General features: G+C 37.3%; 1 protein-coding gene across 2 annotated transcripts in view; it reads right to left on the minus strand.

Moving 5' to 3' along the window:
• Positions 1 to 15325, minus strand: part of CUNH12orf40 (chromosome unknown C12orf40 homolog) — a 56638-nt gene that overhangs the window by 22835 nt on the left and 18478 nt on the right. The window contains exons 2-6 of one of the 2 annotated variants that reach the window (XM_021225470.2): positions 12616 to 12655; positions 9443 to 9581; positions 6143 to 6275; positions 5724 to 5772; positions 3484 to 3660 (exon numbers count right to left, since the gene is read on the minus strand). In XM_021225470.2, coding sequence (XP_021081129.1) covers positions 3484 to 3660; positions 5724 to 5772; positions 6143 to 6275; positions 9443 to 9581; positions 12616 to 12655 — 538 coding nt within the window. The remainder of the gene's footprint in view (positions 1 to 3483; positions 3661 to 5723; positions 5773 to 6142; positions 6276 to 9442; positions 9582 to 12615; positions 12656 to 15325) is intronic. The other variant, XM_040753957.1, reaches the window with a different exon arrangement.

Below are 15325 nucleotides of genomic sequence, written 5' to 3' on the forward strand. Positions count from 1 at the left end.
CAGCATTCTAGGTAAAACTTCCAATCACAATAGATGAAGAAAGAAAACCATTCTTAAATATTTTATTCCAAAATAAAAATGCAATAAAAACAATGTTAAGTAGTATCTACTATCTACAAATCCATCTGTACAAAAGGCACTAGAAAAACAGAAGTATGCAAATTCATGGAAATTGAGACACTTATTACTGAATGAAAAATGGGTCAAGATAAAAATTAAGAAATAAATAAAAAACTTTTTAGAATTAAATGAAAATGAAAACACAACATCCCCAAGCTTATAGGACACACATTGAAAGCAGTTCTAATAGCACTAAGTGCCTAAGTTTAAAAAAATGGAGAGATACCATGTTAGCAACTTAACAGCACACCTGAGCTTTAGACTATACAGAAGAAATAGCACTAAAAAGGAGTAGATGTCAAGAAATAATCAAACTCAAGGCTGAAATCAATAAGAGAAACAGAACAAACAATACCAAGAGTCAATGAAATGGTAAGTTGTTTCATTGAGAAAAATCAGTAAAATTGGTAAACCCCTAAGCACATTAAAAAATGGAGAGAAAAGATTAAATTAATAAAAATAGAGATAAAGGAAAAACACCAAGGAAATCCAGAGAATCATAAGGACATACTTTAAAAGTCTGTATTCCATCAAATTGAAAAAGCTAAAAGTAAGTAAATTGATAAATCCCTTGATATATTTAATACAAAAAAGTTAAGTCAAGATCAGATCATCATTTTATATAGACATATAAGCCCCAGTGTAAAAGAAACAGTAATTGAAAATCTTTCAACCAAAAACTACCCAGGGCCAGATGGATTCATTCAGTGCGAAATTATGACAGACTTTCATAGAAGAATTAATGCCAATACTCCTCAAATTATTACACAAGATATATACTTAAGGATCAGTTCCTAATGCTTTTTGCAAGGCAACTATTATACTGACACCAAAACCACAAAAAGACCTAGCAAAAATTGAAAATTATAGACCCAAATATCTTATGAGCATAGATGTGAAGATTCTCAATGAAACGCTTGCAATGGAATTTATGGACACGTCAACGAGATTGTCTACTGTGATCACTTTGGCTTCATCCCAGAAATTCAGGGATGGTTTGACAAATGCACATGGATAAAAGCAATCTACCACATAAACAGACTGACAGACAAAAACCACACAAAACATCTCATTAGATGCATAAAAGGCTGTTGACAAAATCAAAAACCCTTTCATGATAAAAGTCTATTGCGTGGGAAGAGTACACAAAACAAAAGTCCTTGAGAGACTAGGAATACAAAGACATACCTCAACAAAATAAAGGCAATTTACAGCAAGCCCACAACTATTATCAACCTAAACAGAGAGAAACTCAAAGCATTTCCACTAAAATCAGGAACAAAACAAGGATCTCCACTCTCCCCACACCTATTCAATATAATACTTGAAGTCTTAGTTAGTGCAATAAGACAACTATTGGAGATCAAGTGGATACAAATAAGAAGATATCTAAGAATCTTTAATTGCAGAGAAAGACATGATTTCATACATGAAAGCCCTTAAGACTCCAACAGAGAATTCCTACAGCTGATAAACACTTTCAGTAAAGTAGCAAGATACAAAATTAACTCACAATGATCAGTAGTCTTCCTACATACAAATGACAGAGAAAGAAATGAGGGAAAAACTACCTTTTACAATATCCTCAAAAAAAAAAAAACATGTTTTGGGATAACTCTAACCAAGCCAGTGAAAGGCTAGTATAATAAAAACATCAAGACATTGAAGAAAGAAATTAAAGACAATCAAAAGAGGAATAGATCTCCCATGCTCATTAATAAGTAGGATAATATAGTGAAAATGGCCATCCTATCAAAAGTAACCAACACAATTCTTCCCAGAACTTGAAAGGACAATTTTCAGTTTCATTTGAAAACATTCACAGACACAGAGTCACACACACATACACACACACAAGCACACACACACAAGCACACACACACAAGTACATACACACACACACACACACACACACACACAATTAATAAAAGAACTGCTGGAAGTATCACCATCCCTCATTTCAGCTGTACAACAGCATGGTATTGGCATAAAAATACACATGTTGATCAATGAAATCGAGTTCAAGACTCAAACAGACTCCCCACACCTATAGGTACCTGTGTTTGGTTTCCTTTTGTTTTGCTTTACAAAAAAATTTTTAAAAAACATGGTGGAGAAAAGACAGCATCTTCAACAAATTGTGCTGGTCAATCTGGATGGCTGCATTTAGAAGAATGGAAATAGATCCATATTTATCACCCTTCACAAAACCAGCTCTAAATGGATCAAGGTCCTCAACATAAGGACAGATAACAATGGATCTGATAGAAGAGAAAGTGGGGAATAGTCTTGAACTCGTTGACACAGGAAAGCAATTTCTGAAGAGGACACTGAAAGCACAGGCACTAAGAACGATTAATAAATGGGACCTGAAGAATTTGAGAAGCTTCTGTGTGACAAAGGACACCATTTCCTGGGGGGAAATGGCAGGCTACAGAATAGGGAAGGAGCTTTACTAATTACTCATCTGATAGTTAATATCTAAAATGAATGAAGAATTAAAAAAACTGAACATCAAGAAAAACTATATCCCAATTAAAAAGGGGAGTTTGCAAAAGATGAGAAACACTTAAAGAAATGTTCAACATCTTTAGTTGTCAAGGAAATGAAAGTTAAAACAACCTATACTAGTAAGAATGGCCAGATTAATAATACAAATTAACGATTCATACTGGTAAGGGTGTCAGGGAAATGGAATATTTATCTGCTGCTGGTGGAAAATGCAAACTTGTGCAGACAGTGTGGTGGTTCCTCAGAAAGTTGGGAATAGATCTACCACAAGACCCAGCTATACCACTCTTGGGCACATACACAAAGGGCTCTATGTCCTACCACATGGATACTTGCTCATCCATGTTCATTGCTGTGCTACTGATAATAGTTATCAACAGCCTAGATATCTATCAGCTGATGAATGGATAAAGAAAATGTGGTACATTTACACAATGGAACACTATTCATCTACCTAAAACATGAAATCATAAATCACAGGTTAATGAATAGAGGTAGAAAAACTCAAACACAAAAAGAAAATTTTGTATGCCTTCATTTATTATGTGGATGTCAGCTTTTAAGACTTTGATAGGCATGCTATAATCCATATAACCACAGAGGTTAGGTGTAAAGTAAGAGACCACAGGGAGAGGAGGATCACCCAAGGAAAGGAAAGCAGAATGCATAGTTAAAGAGAGACAGGGAGAGACCTGAATGGGAGGTTACAATGGGGAATAAAAATGAGGCATAGGATGAAATACTATCCATTCATCACCATATTTAGCAATTTGAAACCCATGTTTGTCAAATTTATGAAAGGAAAATCTTTTATGAAGATAAGACATCAAAGAAGCAATAATCCCAATGTACCTGATCATTTTGGTTTTTTTCAGATGTAAATTTCTGAGGATTTAGTGCTATCCTTGGGGTGGAGTTTTGGTTTGGAATATGTCTGTTAGAAGGTAATTCTGCTGGAAAAGATGGCAGAATATAACTGCAGTTTTCTGTTTTGTTGAACATTCTGTATGAGCTCATGTCTTGTGATGACTATAGGGGAAAAAAGGTAAGATCACTAAAGGTACAGAAACTAGAAGTCAAAATAACACAATAAAAATTAGCAGAAAAGGGGTGTGACTACAAATGATGAAGTCCTAAGGAAAGGCACACTTGCTGTTGGTAATTCATAGGCATCATGGAGGTCTATGAGCTCTTCCCCTCTGCGTTCCCTTTGGACCTTCCTCTCTCCTTTTCTGAATGTCACCTTCTTTTTTCTTTTTTTGAGTCTCATTTTTCTAGTTTATTAGCTGTTTTGAAGCTAAGATTATAATGACTTAGAGATATTCTCTGCCTAAATGAGAAATGAACCTCTCTCAAAGATCATGTCAATTACTTTCAAGGAATCTAGAACAGGGACTTATCAGCTGATGTCATTCTGGCTTTCGCACACTGTCATGCTGGCCTGTGCCCGCTGGGACAGGGAGCCCCAGTCTGGCTTTCTACAGAAGAAGGTGACTGTGAAAAGGTTTTGTTCAGGAATGTCTGTGAAGCTGCCACCAGGAGTTGGAGCAAAGCTGGCTCAGTACTGAGACAGGGCAAGTGCCCTTCCCAGGGCTGGATTGGACCAGCAGGGCCACCCGACCTACAGCAGGAGCGCTTCATGGGAAGCCAGGCTCTGCAGTCCCCTGAAAGGACACTTTGGATCTTCATTCCCTTTTCACAGGGATCAACCCAGTTCAACGAGCTTATAGATAGGGGGTGCACTGTTATCCCTTCCAGCTATTTGTCATCATCTCCCATCCTGTGTGTCAAACAACATGTCTGAAGGGTTTTTCGTTTCCAGACACTGCAGAGAGCAAAGGCATGCCTGAAACAGACCCTGCTGAGGACTGCCAAGTGGGTGGGAACAGCTCCTAGGGCCCTGAATGTCACTTTCTAAGACATAAAATCTAGTTTCTTTAACCCATGGATCAGATGACAGGATGCCCAAGGTGTTTTATTACCCACATCAGTTTCCTCTGCCTTTCTGATCTAATTTAAACCTGACAATTCAAAGTAAAAAAGAGTAATTAATATGGCATTGAACAGTAAATAGAATTTCAAACTTTAATCAACCTGTGCATTTTCTAATTCATTATGATTTTGTTTGCAAAAAAAATTACACTTGGCTGGTGAGATGGTTCAGAGATTAAGAGCCCTGACTGCTCTTCCAGAGGTCCTGAGTCAATTCCCAGCAACCATGCCTTGCTTGGCTCACAACCATCTGTAATGAGTGAGATCTGGTGCCCTCTTCTGACCTGCAAGTATACATGCAGACAGATCACTGTATACATAGTAAATAAATAAATTTTCTAAAAGAGAAAACAAATCGTTATACTTTGAAATATCACTTTGTGGTAAATATGAGTTCTTAACATCAGAATTTGCTATAAATAATGTTCTCATTGCATTTGAAAAGATGAACTGGTCAGTGAATGTGTGAACCTCATAAAAGATTACCTGAATGGAACGTGTGGAGATGGTTCATCAGTGAACCGCTTGCTATGCAAGCATAAGGATCAAGTTTGACTCCCCCACACCTACAGGAAAAAGCCAGGTGTGTCAGTGCACACTTGCAATCCCAGTGATGCAGAGGGAAGAAACAGGCCAACTCCTGGGTCACTAGTCAGACTTGCTGGCCAGTCGGTATGCCTGAATCAACCAGCTCTTGTGGCAGAGAGACCTTGTCTCAAAAAAGAACATTGGAGAGTACGTGACCTCTGGCCTCCTTGTACACACACACATATTTCTACCTACCACCAATGAGCACATGCTCACACAAATAAACAGACACTAAAAAACAATGTCTCTGTAAATTGTGCTTTGTAACTCTGATTACAAGAATAATCAAGCATTAAGCACACGGGGCTGGCCACATTACTGTCACTCCAAGGAAACTTCATAATCAGAGTATTCCTTAGGAGTAAGTTTCCTACATTTGAAAACTGCAAAAACAATCATTCAGAAACTGTAAAAACTTAAAGGATAACTAATTTTACCTACTATTTTAAAAGTGAGAGTGTCTTTGGGAATAAAGCAATTGCTAAAGTAACATAATTTCCTTTAAAACTCACCTGAACTGGACCAGTTTCTTCCTTGCTACATAGTCTTTGATAGGGTACACTAAAGAAAACAAAAATTTAAAGTTAAAAGTTCAAGCAGCCATAAAATTTATCTTACGGATATTTAAATTTCACAGCATCTACACAAGCACCCAACATAGAAAATTCTGGTAAATCACTACAGGCTCATAATACAATGAAGTTTTAGGGGAAAACATTATATTAAACTCAGATAGGCATTTTCTAATATGGGAAGTCAAAGCAGGTACACAAACTCTAACACCACTGGCATATGTCCTAATGGTTTTATAGTATCATTAGACAAACAAAAATGGGAGCTGGAAGGTAAGGTCCTTCTCAGGTTCCCAGCAAATCAGCAAGCTGACAGTGCTAACTTCTGTCAGTTAGTCACTGTCTTAGCTAACACTTACTTCTTTTCCATGTCATCAATGCACAGTTTAGAAGGTACACAGTGAGGTGACATTGGAAGTTCTAAATCATGCTTTCTTAGTGGAATTTTCAAATCTCTATTCATATCCACATGAGTTGGTCTTTTCGTGGTTTCTATAATAAAAAATGTTAAATAATAACTTTAAAATAGTTGAAAATCATTTTTGCTGTATCATTATTCAATTGATTGTACATATGAAAATGTTCTTCTAAAACATGTTCTTTACATGTTATTACAGAAACTGACTGCTAATGACTACTAATGGAATTTAATTTTTTTCTCCTGCTTCTACGTAATTAACAAAGAGACTCTGCTAGTTCAACATAATTTCTTCTTTCTCAGTTACTAGACCTTATCACATACTGTGTTATATATTCTCATAGTACTGTGTGTTTTCTCTATTTTAGCACTTTTCACATTTTATTACACTTGATTAACTCTATCTCCTGCAATAGACTTTAAACTTTCTTAACCTGTGAGTCATGACCCCTTTGGGTATCAAACAGCTCTTTCACAGTTGTCTAAGACATTTGGAAACACAGATATTTACATTACAGTTCATAAAAGCAGAAAAATTACGGTTACAATGTAGCAATGAAATAATTTAATGATTGGAGTCTCAACATGAGGAACTGTATTAAATCGCAGCATTAGGGGCTGCAGCTCTAGGAAGGTTGAGAATCACAGCTTTAGATGAAGGAGCCTTGTATCTTTTTATGCAATTGAGGTCAAGTTTTATTTGCTCAATACTCAGCCCACCTACAAAGTTCTAGTGGGAATCTTCCCACTTTCTGTTCAACCACCTCCCTTTGGACAGAACCCCTGGTTCAGAGGTAGACATTTGGGCAAAGATAAATGAATCAGACTTTTTTCTGTTTCTCTGACTCAGTGCAACTGTCCAATTGCTGGAGTCTGGCAGTACCAGAAGGCGACTTCTAGGGGAACACAAAATTTTGGAATAAAAGAACCCATAGCCTTTCTGGGCATTAGAAATAGTGGTTTCTTAAGACCAGCTCTGAAATGTTCATAATGAAGACAATCTGAGAGAACAAGGTCTGCCATTTAACAGAGAAAGAATCCTAGTGGAACTTAAGTCCCCGATCGAGGTATACCTGAGACATGGTGCAGTACTGTCCCATCTTTGGAACTTCTGCCTTTAGCTACCACAAAGTCATGACTAATGAAATCCTGCTTCTATTTCCCATGTGCAATAATTGTACTCAATAAACACACATTGAATGAATGACACAGAAAGAAAGTGATGCGATTCATGATACATTCCAGATGTGGTACACTGGTATTTTAAAAAACTGAAGACATAGGAAGGGCACTCTCAGCTTTTCTCCTTCTCAAAGTAGGTCACAGAACTCAGAAGCATTTCCTTAAAGCAGGCAATAGACGCTTTCTGTGAGAGATGCCCTTCTTAGATCTGAAGGGCAGATCTAAGGTCTTGTCCCCACTGCAGCATGGGGATTAAACCCAGGACTCTGCCTGTGCAGTCTCTCTCCCTGATCAGCATCACTCTTGACATACAGGATCCCAGAGAAGAGCCTGGACAGATCCGGATGAATTCTCACCTGAGTCCCACCTCCAAGTCCCACTCTTTAATTTTGTCATGCATCTCTACAGCTGTTCATGGCTTCTTGACACAGCACTAAAAATGCATAGGATTAACCATTTCTTTAGATGCTTATTTCCTGATGAAGGCCCTCATATTACACAAATTGTCAAATATTGCTAATCTTTATTATTTGGGTCTCAACCATGCTTGTAGTGAGAGATGAAGAAAACTCCATTTTCCACAAAAGAACATATAAATATGTGTGTGTGTATGTGTATGTATATATGCATAAATATATCAGTAAAGAAAGATGTTTTATTCTAAAAATTCATGGTTAATATATTTACTCCTTCTAAAACATAAATGTCTACTTACTCATAGAGAGAAAAATGCTAAGCAAATGGGTAGGTACTAATATACTTACCAACTTTTACCTCTCCCAGACAAACTATCTTTTTTAAAGGTTTATTTTCACTTTGTGTATAGTTTATTTGCACACATGCATGTGTACCTGTGCATGATTGGAGACTGCAGAGCCCAGAGGAGGACGTAGGATGCCCTGGAACTAGATTTGCACAGTTGTGATCTGTCATGTATGTGCTGGGAACCGGGGCGATTCTGCTGGCTTTGCTTCTGCGCCAACTCTGGCCCCAAACTGTAGTAAGTTTTTTTTTTCTCTTTTGAGGAGCCCACCACCCAGCTCCCAGATAAATCACACATGGAGGCTTATTCTTAGTTATGAATGTCTGGCCTTATCTTGGCTTGTTTCTAGCCAGCTTTTCTTAACATCTGTTATCCCACCTACCTTTTGCCTCTGGGCTTTCCTGTTCTATTACTTCTGTAAATCTTACTCTTACTTCATGGATTGCTGTGTAGCTGGATGGCTGGGTGACTGACCGCTGACATTCTCCTCCCTCTTCTCTTCCTCCTCTCCTTTTCCTTATTTCTCCTATTTCTCCTGTCTGCCAGCCCTGCCTATCCTTGCTCCTGCCTTGCTATTGACCATTCAGCTCTTTATTAGACCATCAGGTGTTTTAGACAGGCAAAGAACCACAGCTTCACAGAGTTAAACAAATGCAGCGTAAACAAAAGTCACACGCCTTAAAACAATCTTTTGTCACACCAAGCTATCTTGTTTTTTTAATTCTTAATTTTATGCTTGTTTTTAAATGTAAATAATAGGCCCAAGATTCTTGAAGAGAGAGAAAGCATTTTTTTGATTGAAAAGCCAAACTGTGAGACAAAATAAACTTCTTTTGGAAGTATAAGACTCTTAAAGTTACCATCCCAGAAGTGCATAAGAAATTCTACTTACAAGACAGAAATGATGTCACTAAGAAAAAAAAATCTCTCAATTATTCCTTCTGTACTAATTTCTTATATGATATAGTAACATTCATTATTTTCTTCTCTCAAGGTAAACTTGTGACTATTTGCCTAGAAGTAATAATTCCATAATTATAATAACTCCATGACCAATTAATGATATCAAGCAAGTTGATCTTATACAACACACACACCACTGAAAAGTAAATAGATAAAATAACAAAAGATCTTAATTCAAATATTGATTAAACTTATAATTTAAAAAGGCAACCAAAGTTTTAAAATAAGTTTTCCATATGCTTTGAGTTCTGGAATTTCTAAGCAATTAGACAGCTAGACATTATTATGAATTACCACATCAAGGTAAAAAACAAATGCCTTAGAAAGACTTACCAGGTGTTTTCTTCTTAGAAGATATCTGATTTACCATATACAGATTAAGAAGGTCTAAACTGACAGTAGGGTTCTTGACAGGTGAAAAAACTCCTAGCAACTCCTTTTTTGATTTTAACTTGTTCTTTTCAAAGTATTCCTGAAATGGTTAAGAATTAAAATATTAATTTCCCGAGCTGGGCATTGGTGGCGCACGCCTTTAATCCCAGCACTCAGGAGGCAGAGGCAGGCGGATTTCTGTGAGTTCAAGACCAGCCTGGTCTACAGAGCGAGTTCCAGGACAGCATCTAAAACAATACACAGAAACCCTGTCTTGAAAAACCAAAAAAAAAATATTAATTTCCCAACCTAATAGTTCAAGGTGGAATCATAAGCAATAAATGTGATGAAGTCACTATGCCACTGACTTCATGTTTTTACACATGACACAACATTTACATGGAAACTGAAATCCATGTGATAACTTGCAGTTTGCCTGAAGACTTTAAACTGACAGGTGAAAAAACTTTTCCTATAATATTTTTAAAGCTTCTAAAAACACAGCAAAGTGCCCATTGAAAAATCAAGAGCAGGACTGTGAAACAGCACAGAGATAAAAGCCTGCTGACCTGAGTTCAATGCCCTGACCTTTAATAGAAGATAACCAAGTCTTCTTTTGAAGACCTCCACAGGCATGCTGTGATACATGAGTATCCCCATTCACATATGTATGTGCGTGCACACACGATGCAAATATACATACATCAATAATAATAATAAAATTATACAACCAACTAGGAGGAAAACAAAAGCTATGTGAGAACAAATCTGCAACCAATGCCAATTTAACTTACTGTACCACAACTGCTTAATGTTGTCTATAAAAAAGACTTACACATACATATATCCAGCTCATATTTCCCTCCTGGATTTCTGAACTATGATTATTCTTCATGTTTTAGTTACATCATTAACTTACTAAATTCAAAGACATTTTAATTTTTAAAATATTTATTTTAGTTTTAATTGTGTGGGAGTGTGTATGTGAGTGTATCTGTGGAGTCCATAAGGTTGTTGTTGGAGCTACTGGAGCTGGAGTTACAAGCAGGCTGTTGTGAGTCATCTGATATGGGTTCCCAGACCAAACTCAGGTCCTCGACATGGGAAGTGCATGCTCTGAAACACTGAACCATATCTCCAGCCGTCTTTATCAAAGTAATGCATTTTCATGTATATATGTCATTTTAACTTCCTCAGTTGTTCCCTTCACGCCTTCTTCTCCATGTCCCACTTCCCATGCCACTCCTCACTCTTACAGGTTCAGTACATGAAAGAAACATGCAGTATTGTCTTTCCTAGTCTGGCATATTTCACCCAATTTTCTAGTTCCACCCACTTCCCTGTAAATGCCATGATTTCATTTTTCTTTATAGCTGAATAAAATCCCATGTGTGTATGTTCTTTATCCATATTTCTGAGGACTGTGTATGCAGGCTGGTCCCATTTTGAGCTATCATAAATAGTGAGCATATCTATAAACATGGCAGTGCAAGTGTCTTTATGATACATTAACTCAGTGGTTCTCAACATGTGGGTTGTAACCCCTTTAGGCATACAGGGGTCATCTAAGACCATTGGAAAACAGATATTTACATTATGACTCCTAACAGTAGCAAAACTGCAGCTATGAAGTAGCAACAAAATTAATTTTAAAGTTGGGGGTCACCACAACATGAGGGACTGTATTAAAGGGTCACACCATTAGAAAGATTGAGAAGCCCTGCATTAACTTGAGTCATTTCAATAAATACCCAAAAATGATACTGTTGGGCTTGTGATAGTTCTAGTTTTAGTGTTTTGAGTAGTCTTCCCACTGAGTTCCATAGTGACTGAACTCCCATTGACTAACTGAGGGATATTTTTCCCTGTATCCTGGCAAGCCCTATATCCTGTGAGTCCTTCTCACTGGGATGAGATAAATGGATTTTTGTTGGTTTTGAGACAGGGTCTCACTCTGTATCTTAGACTAGCCTAGAACTCATTATTCATCCCAGCCCAGGCTTAGAATTCATGGCAATCCTGAGCAAACCTTCTGAGTAAACCAGCTGGTATTACAGATATCTGTCTTGTGACCCAGCTGAAATGGAATCCAAAGTGCTTTTGATTTACATTTTCCTGATTGTTAAAAATGCTGAGCATTTTTTCAAGAGTCTATTGACGATATATTTCTATTGAAAACTATTTATCCAGTTCATTATTGCATTTATTGATTGTGTGACTTGTTGTCTGGTGTTTATTCCTTGCAGGTCTTTACATGCACAGATATTTATCTTGCACTAGATATACAGTGGACAAGGTTTTCTCCCACTCTGCAGGCTCTCTCTTCACTTGGATGTCGCTTCCCATTCTATGCAGAAGGCATTTACTTCATGACATGGAGTCCTTGTCAAAATGTCCTCGCCTATACCTCTATCTTGAAGTGTTTTAACTATGTTTTAAGACATTCATTGGTTTTGTTTTTTATCTGCTATTATGCCCCTGACACTGTAACAGATTATCTTCAAAACATCTTCTGTTAAGTATTTTATAACACAGTGGCATAAGATTATGTACAAATGAGTTGTTCAAACAGAAAAAGGTCAAAATGACAAGAAAATGCAAGAAGTCACATATTCAAGTAGTTACTTAGGTTTTCAGGATATTAAGGCAATACATCTCAGAATATTGTCAATTACAAACAAATTTAATATTAGATAAAGGCCCTTCATCAAAAAATATCTCCTTGTAACAGACAGAAACCATTACAATCAGTCACAGTCAAAATGCAGAAAACAAGTACCCATGTGGAGTCCAGCCTCAACTGATACATCTGCAACAAAATTCCTACATCTAACTCCTAGAGATCATAGCAGAAGGGGAGACAGAAAGCTTAAGAGCCAGAGGAGAGCGGGAAGTCTGCTTTGAGACTGTGTCTCTTAGGGCTTCCTACGGTGGTCTGGATGACCTGGAATCTACTATGTTGCCCTGGCCGGACTTGAACATACAGCAATATTCCTATTCTTAACTACTATTAGAGGAGTGGGCCACTATGCCTGGCCAAGAGGAGAGCTAATTAATGATAAGGTGAGATTCAGGAGTTTAATGCTATATTTGCTGTTATAGGGCTAGAATCACTCAAATGACAACATCCTTACCTTCTGTTTTCTTCTTTCCTGCTTTATCAGAACCCTGGTCCTAAAGCAATAAACAGAAAAAAAACATATAATTATTAAAGAAATAGACCATTTCTAATATGATCACAATTTCTGTTAAAAATCTAGAACTAAAATCTCAAATTTACCTATCATCTTATTTTCTGAAAATATAAAAATGTTTTTAAAGCATATATAGTAATATTTCACATAAATTTCTTAGGAAGTCCAAAATTCAATAAAAACTATTACAGTAATTAATAACTTAGACAAAATAAATCTGAGATAAGCAAAAAGAAATGAATACATTAGAAATACCATATTACTAAACCATTCTCATCTGATCACAGCAGTCTTGGTCAACAACTCCATTTCCTTTGCTTTTCTTTACATTTCAACATTCTGGTGATATTACTCCAGAACAGACAGAAGACATAAATTTCTTCAGGTTCTAAGGAACTGCTAGAGCAACTCCAATTGCATTAATATGCCAATTATCTCAGCACTGGGCATCATGGCACACACCCGAAACTTCCAGTTGCTGGGATACTGAGGCAGGAAGCCCAGGAGTTTGAGGTCACTTATCCTACAGAGATGTTACTATGAGCAAAATGGCAGGAGTGTGACTCTTAAAACATCAGGTCTGAAACTTTAGCTCACTGGTAGAACACCTACCCAGCACCCACACAGCCCTGACTTTGATCCTTGGCATTGCAGAGGGCAGAAGAAGGAAATACTCCCTATTCAATGTCAGTTTAAGTTGCTGTAATAAAATACCACAGCTGGATAGTAGAGATTGGTGCACAAAATACTATACCCCTTGGAATGAAAAGTACTGTGAGGAGAGTGATCCTCAGAAGCAAAGTCTTTCTCTGACCTTCTCCTGATTACCTTCCTACTACTGCATCTCTTCCACACAGTAGATCATAGAAAGTAGAGCCTACTTCTGCACCACCAGTCACAAAGTCTAGAAATAAAGTTTTATCTAAGAGCTGGATATCAAAGAAATTTTCTGATCTCTCTTGTTTGATATAGACTGTGGAATTCACAGTAAATTTAGAAGGGGGTCTTGCCTCATACCTGACAGGAAAAGATGCTACATAGAGAGTCTAAGAAGAATCTCAAGTAATAGGCCTCATGGGTTTCTACTCTCTGTTATTAAGTAGTATTTTTTGTGTCCACTTATCTTCATGGGTGTCAATTCTTTATCAAACCTGGATAGGAATAAATGCTGTTCCCTTGGATTTTGGTCTTAATTTCTAAGCTTCCTGAGTCATATGAAACTGAGTAAAATAAATATGTTACACTTCTCCCCTCACAATCTGCTTATAGGTACAGGTCTGTGTTGGCTGTGATGATCAGGAAAAAGAATATACTTTTCTGCCTAAACTCTAACAACAGAATTTCTCTCCGTTCTGGCAGCTGTTCAGATTATAGTCAAAGTGGCCATCTTCTGGTTCACAGATGAAGACTTTCCATATCTGTTCACATAGTGAAGGGATGGGCTAGTTCTCTGGAACATCTTTTGTAAGAGCAGTAATCATAATTAAGGTTCTGCTCTTACAATTTAATCACATCCAACAGATCCCACGCCTTTTCATACCATCACCTAGGGGATTAGAAAATTCAAGTCCCAGCCTCAGATGGTGTCAGAAATAGTAAGGACATTAAGGTATGTCAGAAGATCCTATTGAAGCTGAGAGAAACCACAGATTCTCAAGAGTTTTGGATGAAGTCCAACTTACAGTGGGTCCAGGGGTCCTCAAATTCATCCTATAGCTTTTTCCCCAGTTCCAGAATGCATAACTGGGATAGACATACTTAGAAGTTGGCAGAATTCTCACATTGGTTCCCTGACTTTATGGGGTGAAAGTTATAGTTGAAAATGGCAAATGGAAGCCATTGGACTTTCTTCTATCAAGGAAAATAGTGAATAAAAGATGATATCACATCCCAGGAGGAACTGCAGAAATTAATACCACCAACAAGGACTTGAAAAATGCAGTCATGGGTTCCACTACACTTCCTCTTAACTCTTCTATCTGGCCAGTACAGAAGAAGGATGAATAATAGAGAATGACAGTTTATCATCAAAAATTTAATCAAGTAGTGACTCTACTTGCAGCTGCTATACCAAGTGTGGTGTTCTTACTTGAGCTGGCTACCACATTTCCTGTATGTGGAATGTAGCTATTGATCTATCAAATGTCTTTTTCTCAGTACCTGTCTATAAGAAGCAATTTTTAAGTACTGCCAGAAGCAATTTTTCAGTTGGCCAGGCCAGCAGTATACCTTTACAATTTATGTTGAGGATATATTAACTCTCCAGCCCTGTGCCATAACTTAGTTAGAAAGGATCTTGATCATCTGTCTCTTCCACAAAATTTTACTTTGATCCACTCTATTGATAACATCATGTTGATTAGACCAAATGAACCGGAGGCAACAACCACTCTGAACTCAATGGTAATACATATGCACATCAGAGGGTGGGAAATAAATCCAACCAAAATTCAAGGGCCTTCTACCTTAGGAGTCCAGTGGTGAGGAACATGCAGAGATATTCCTTCTAAAGTAAAGGATAAGTTATTGTACCTGGCCCCTCCCACCACCAAGAAAGAAGAACAACTGTTAGTGGACCTGTTTGCATTCTGAAGACAGCACATACCTGACTTGGGTGTGTTACTCTAATCCATATACCAAATGTCTCAGA

The sequence above is a fragment of the Mesocricetus auratus genome, unplaced genomic scaffold (genome assembly GCF_017639785.1).
Source record: "Mesocricetus auratus isolate SY011 unplaced genomic scaffold, BCM_Maur_2.0 Super-Scaffold_100010, whole genome shotgun sequence".
Lineage (NCBI taxonomy): Eukaryota > Metazoa > Chordata > Mammalia > Rodentia > Cricetidae > Mesocricetus > Mesocricetus auratus.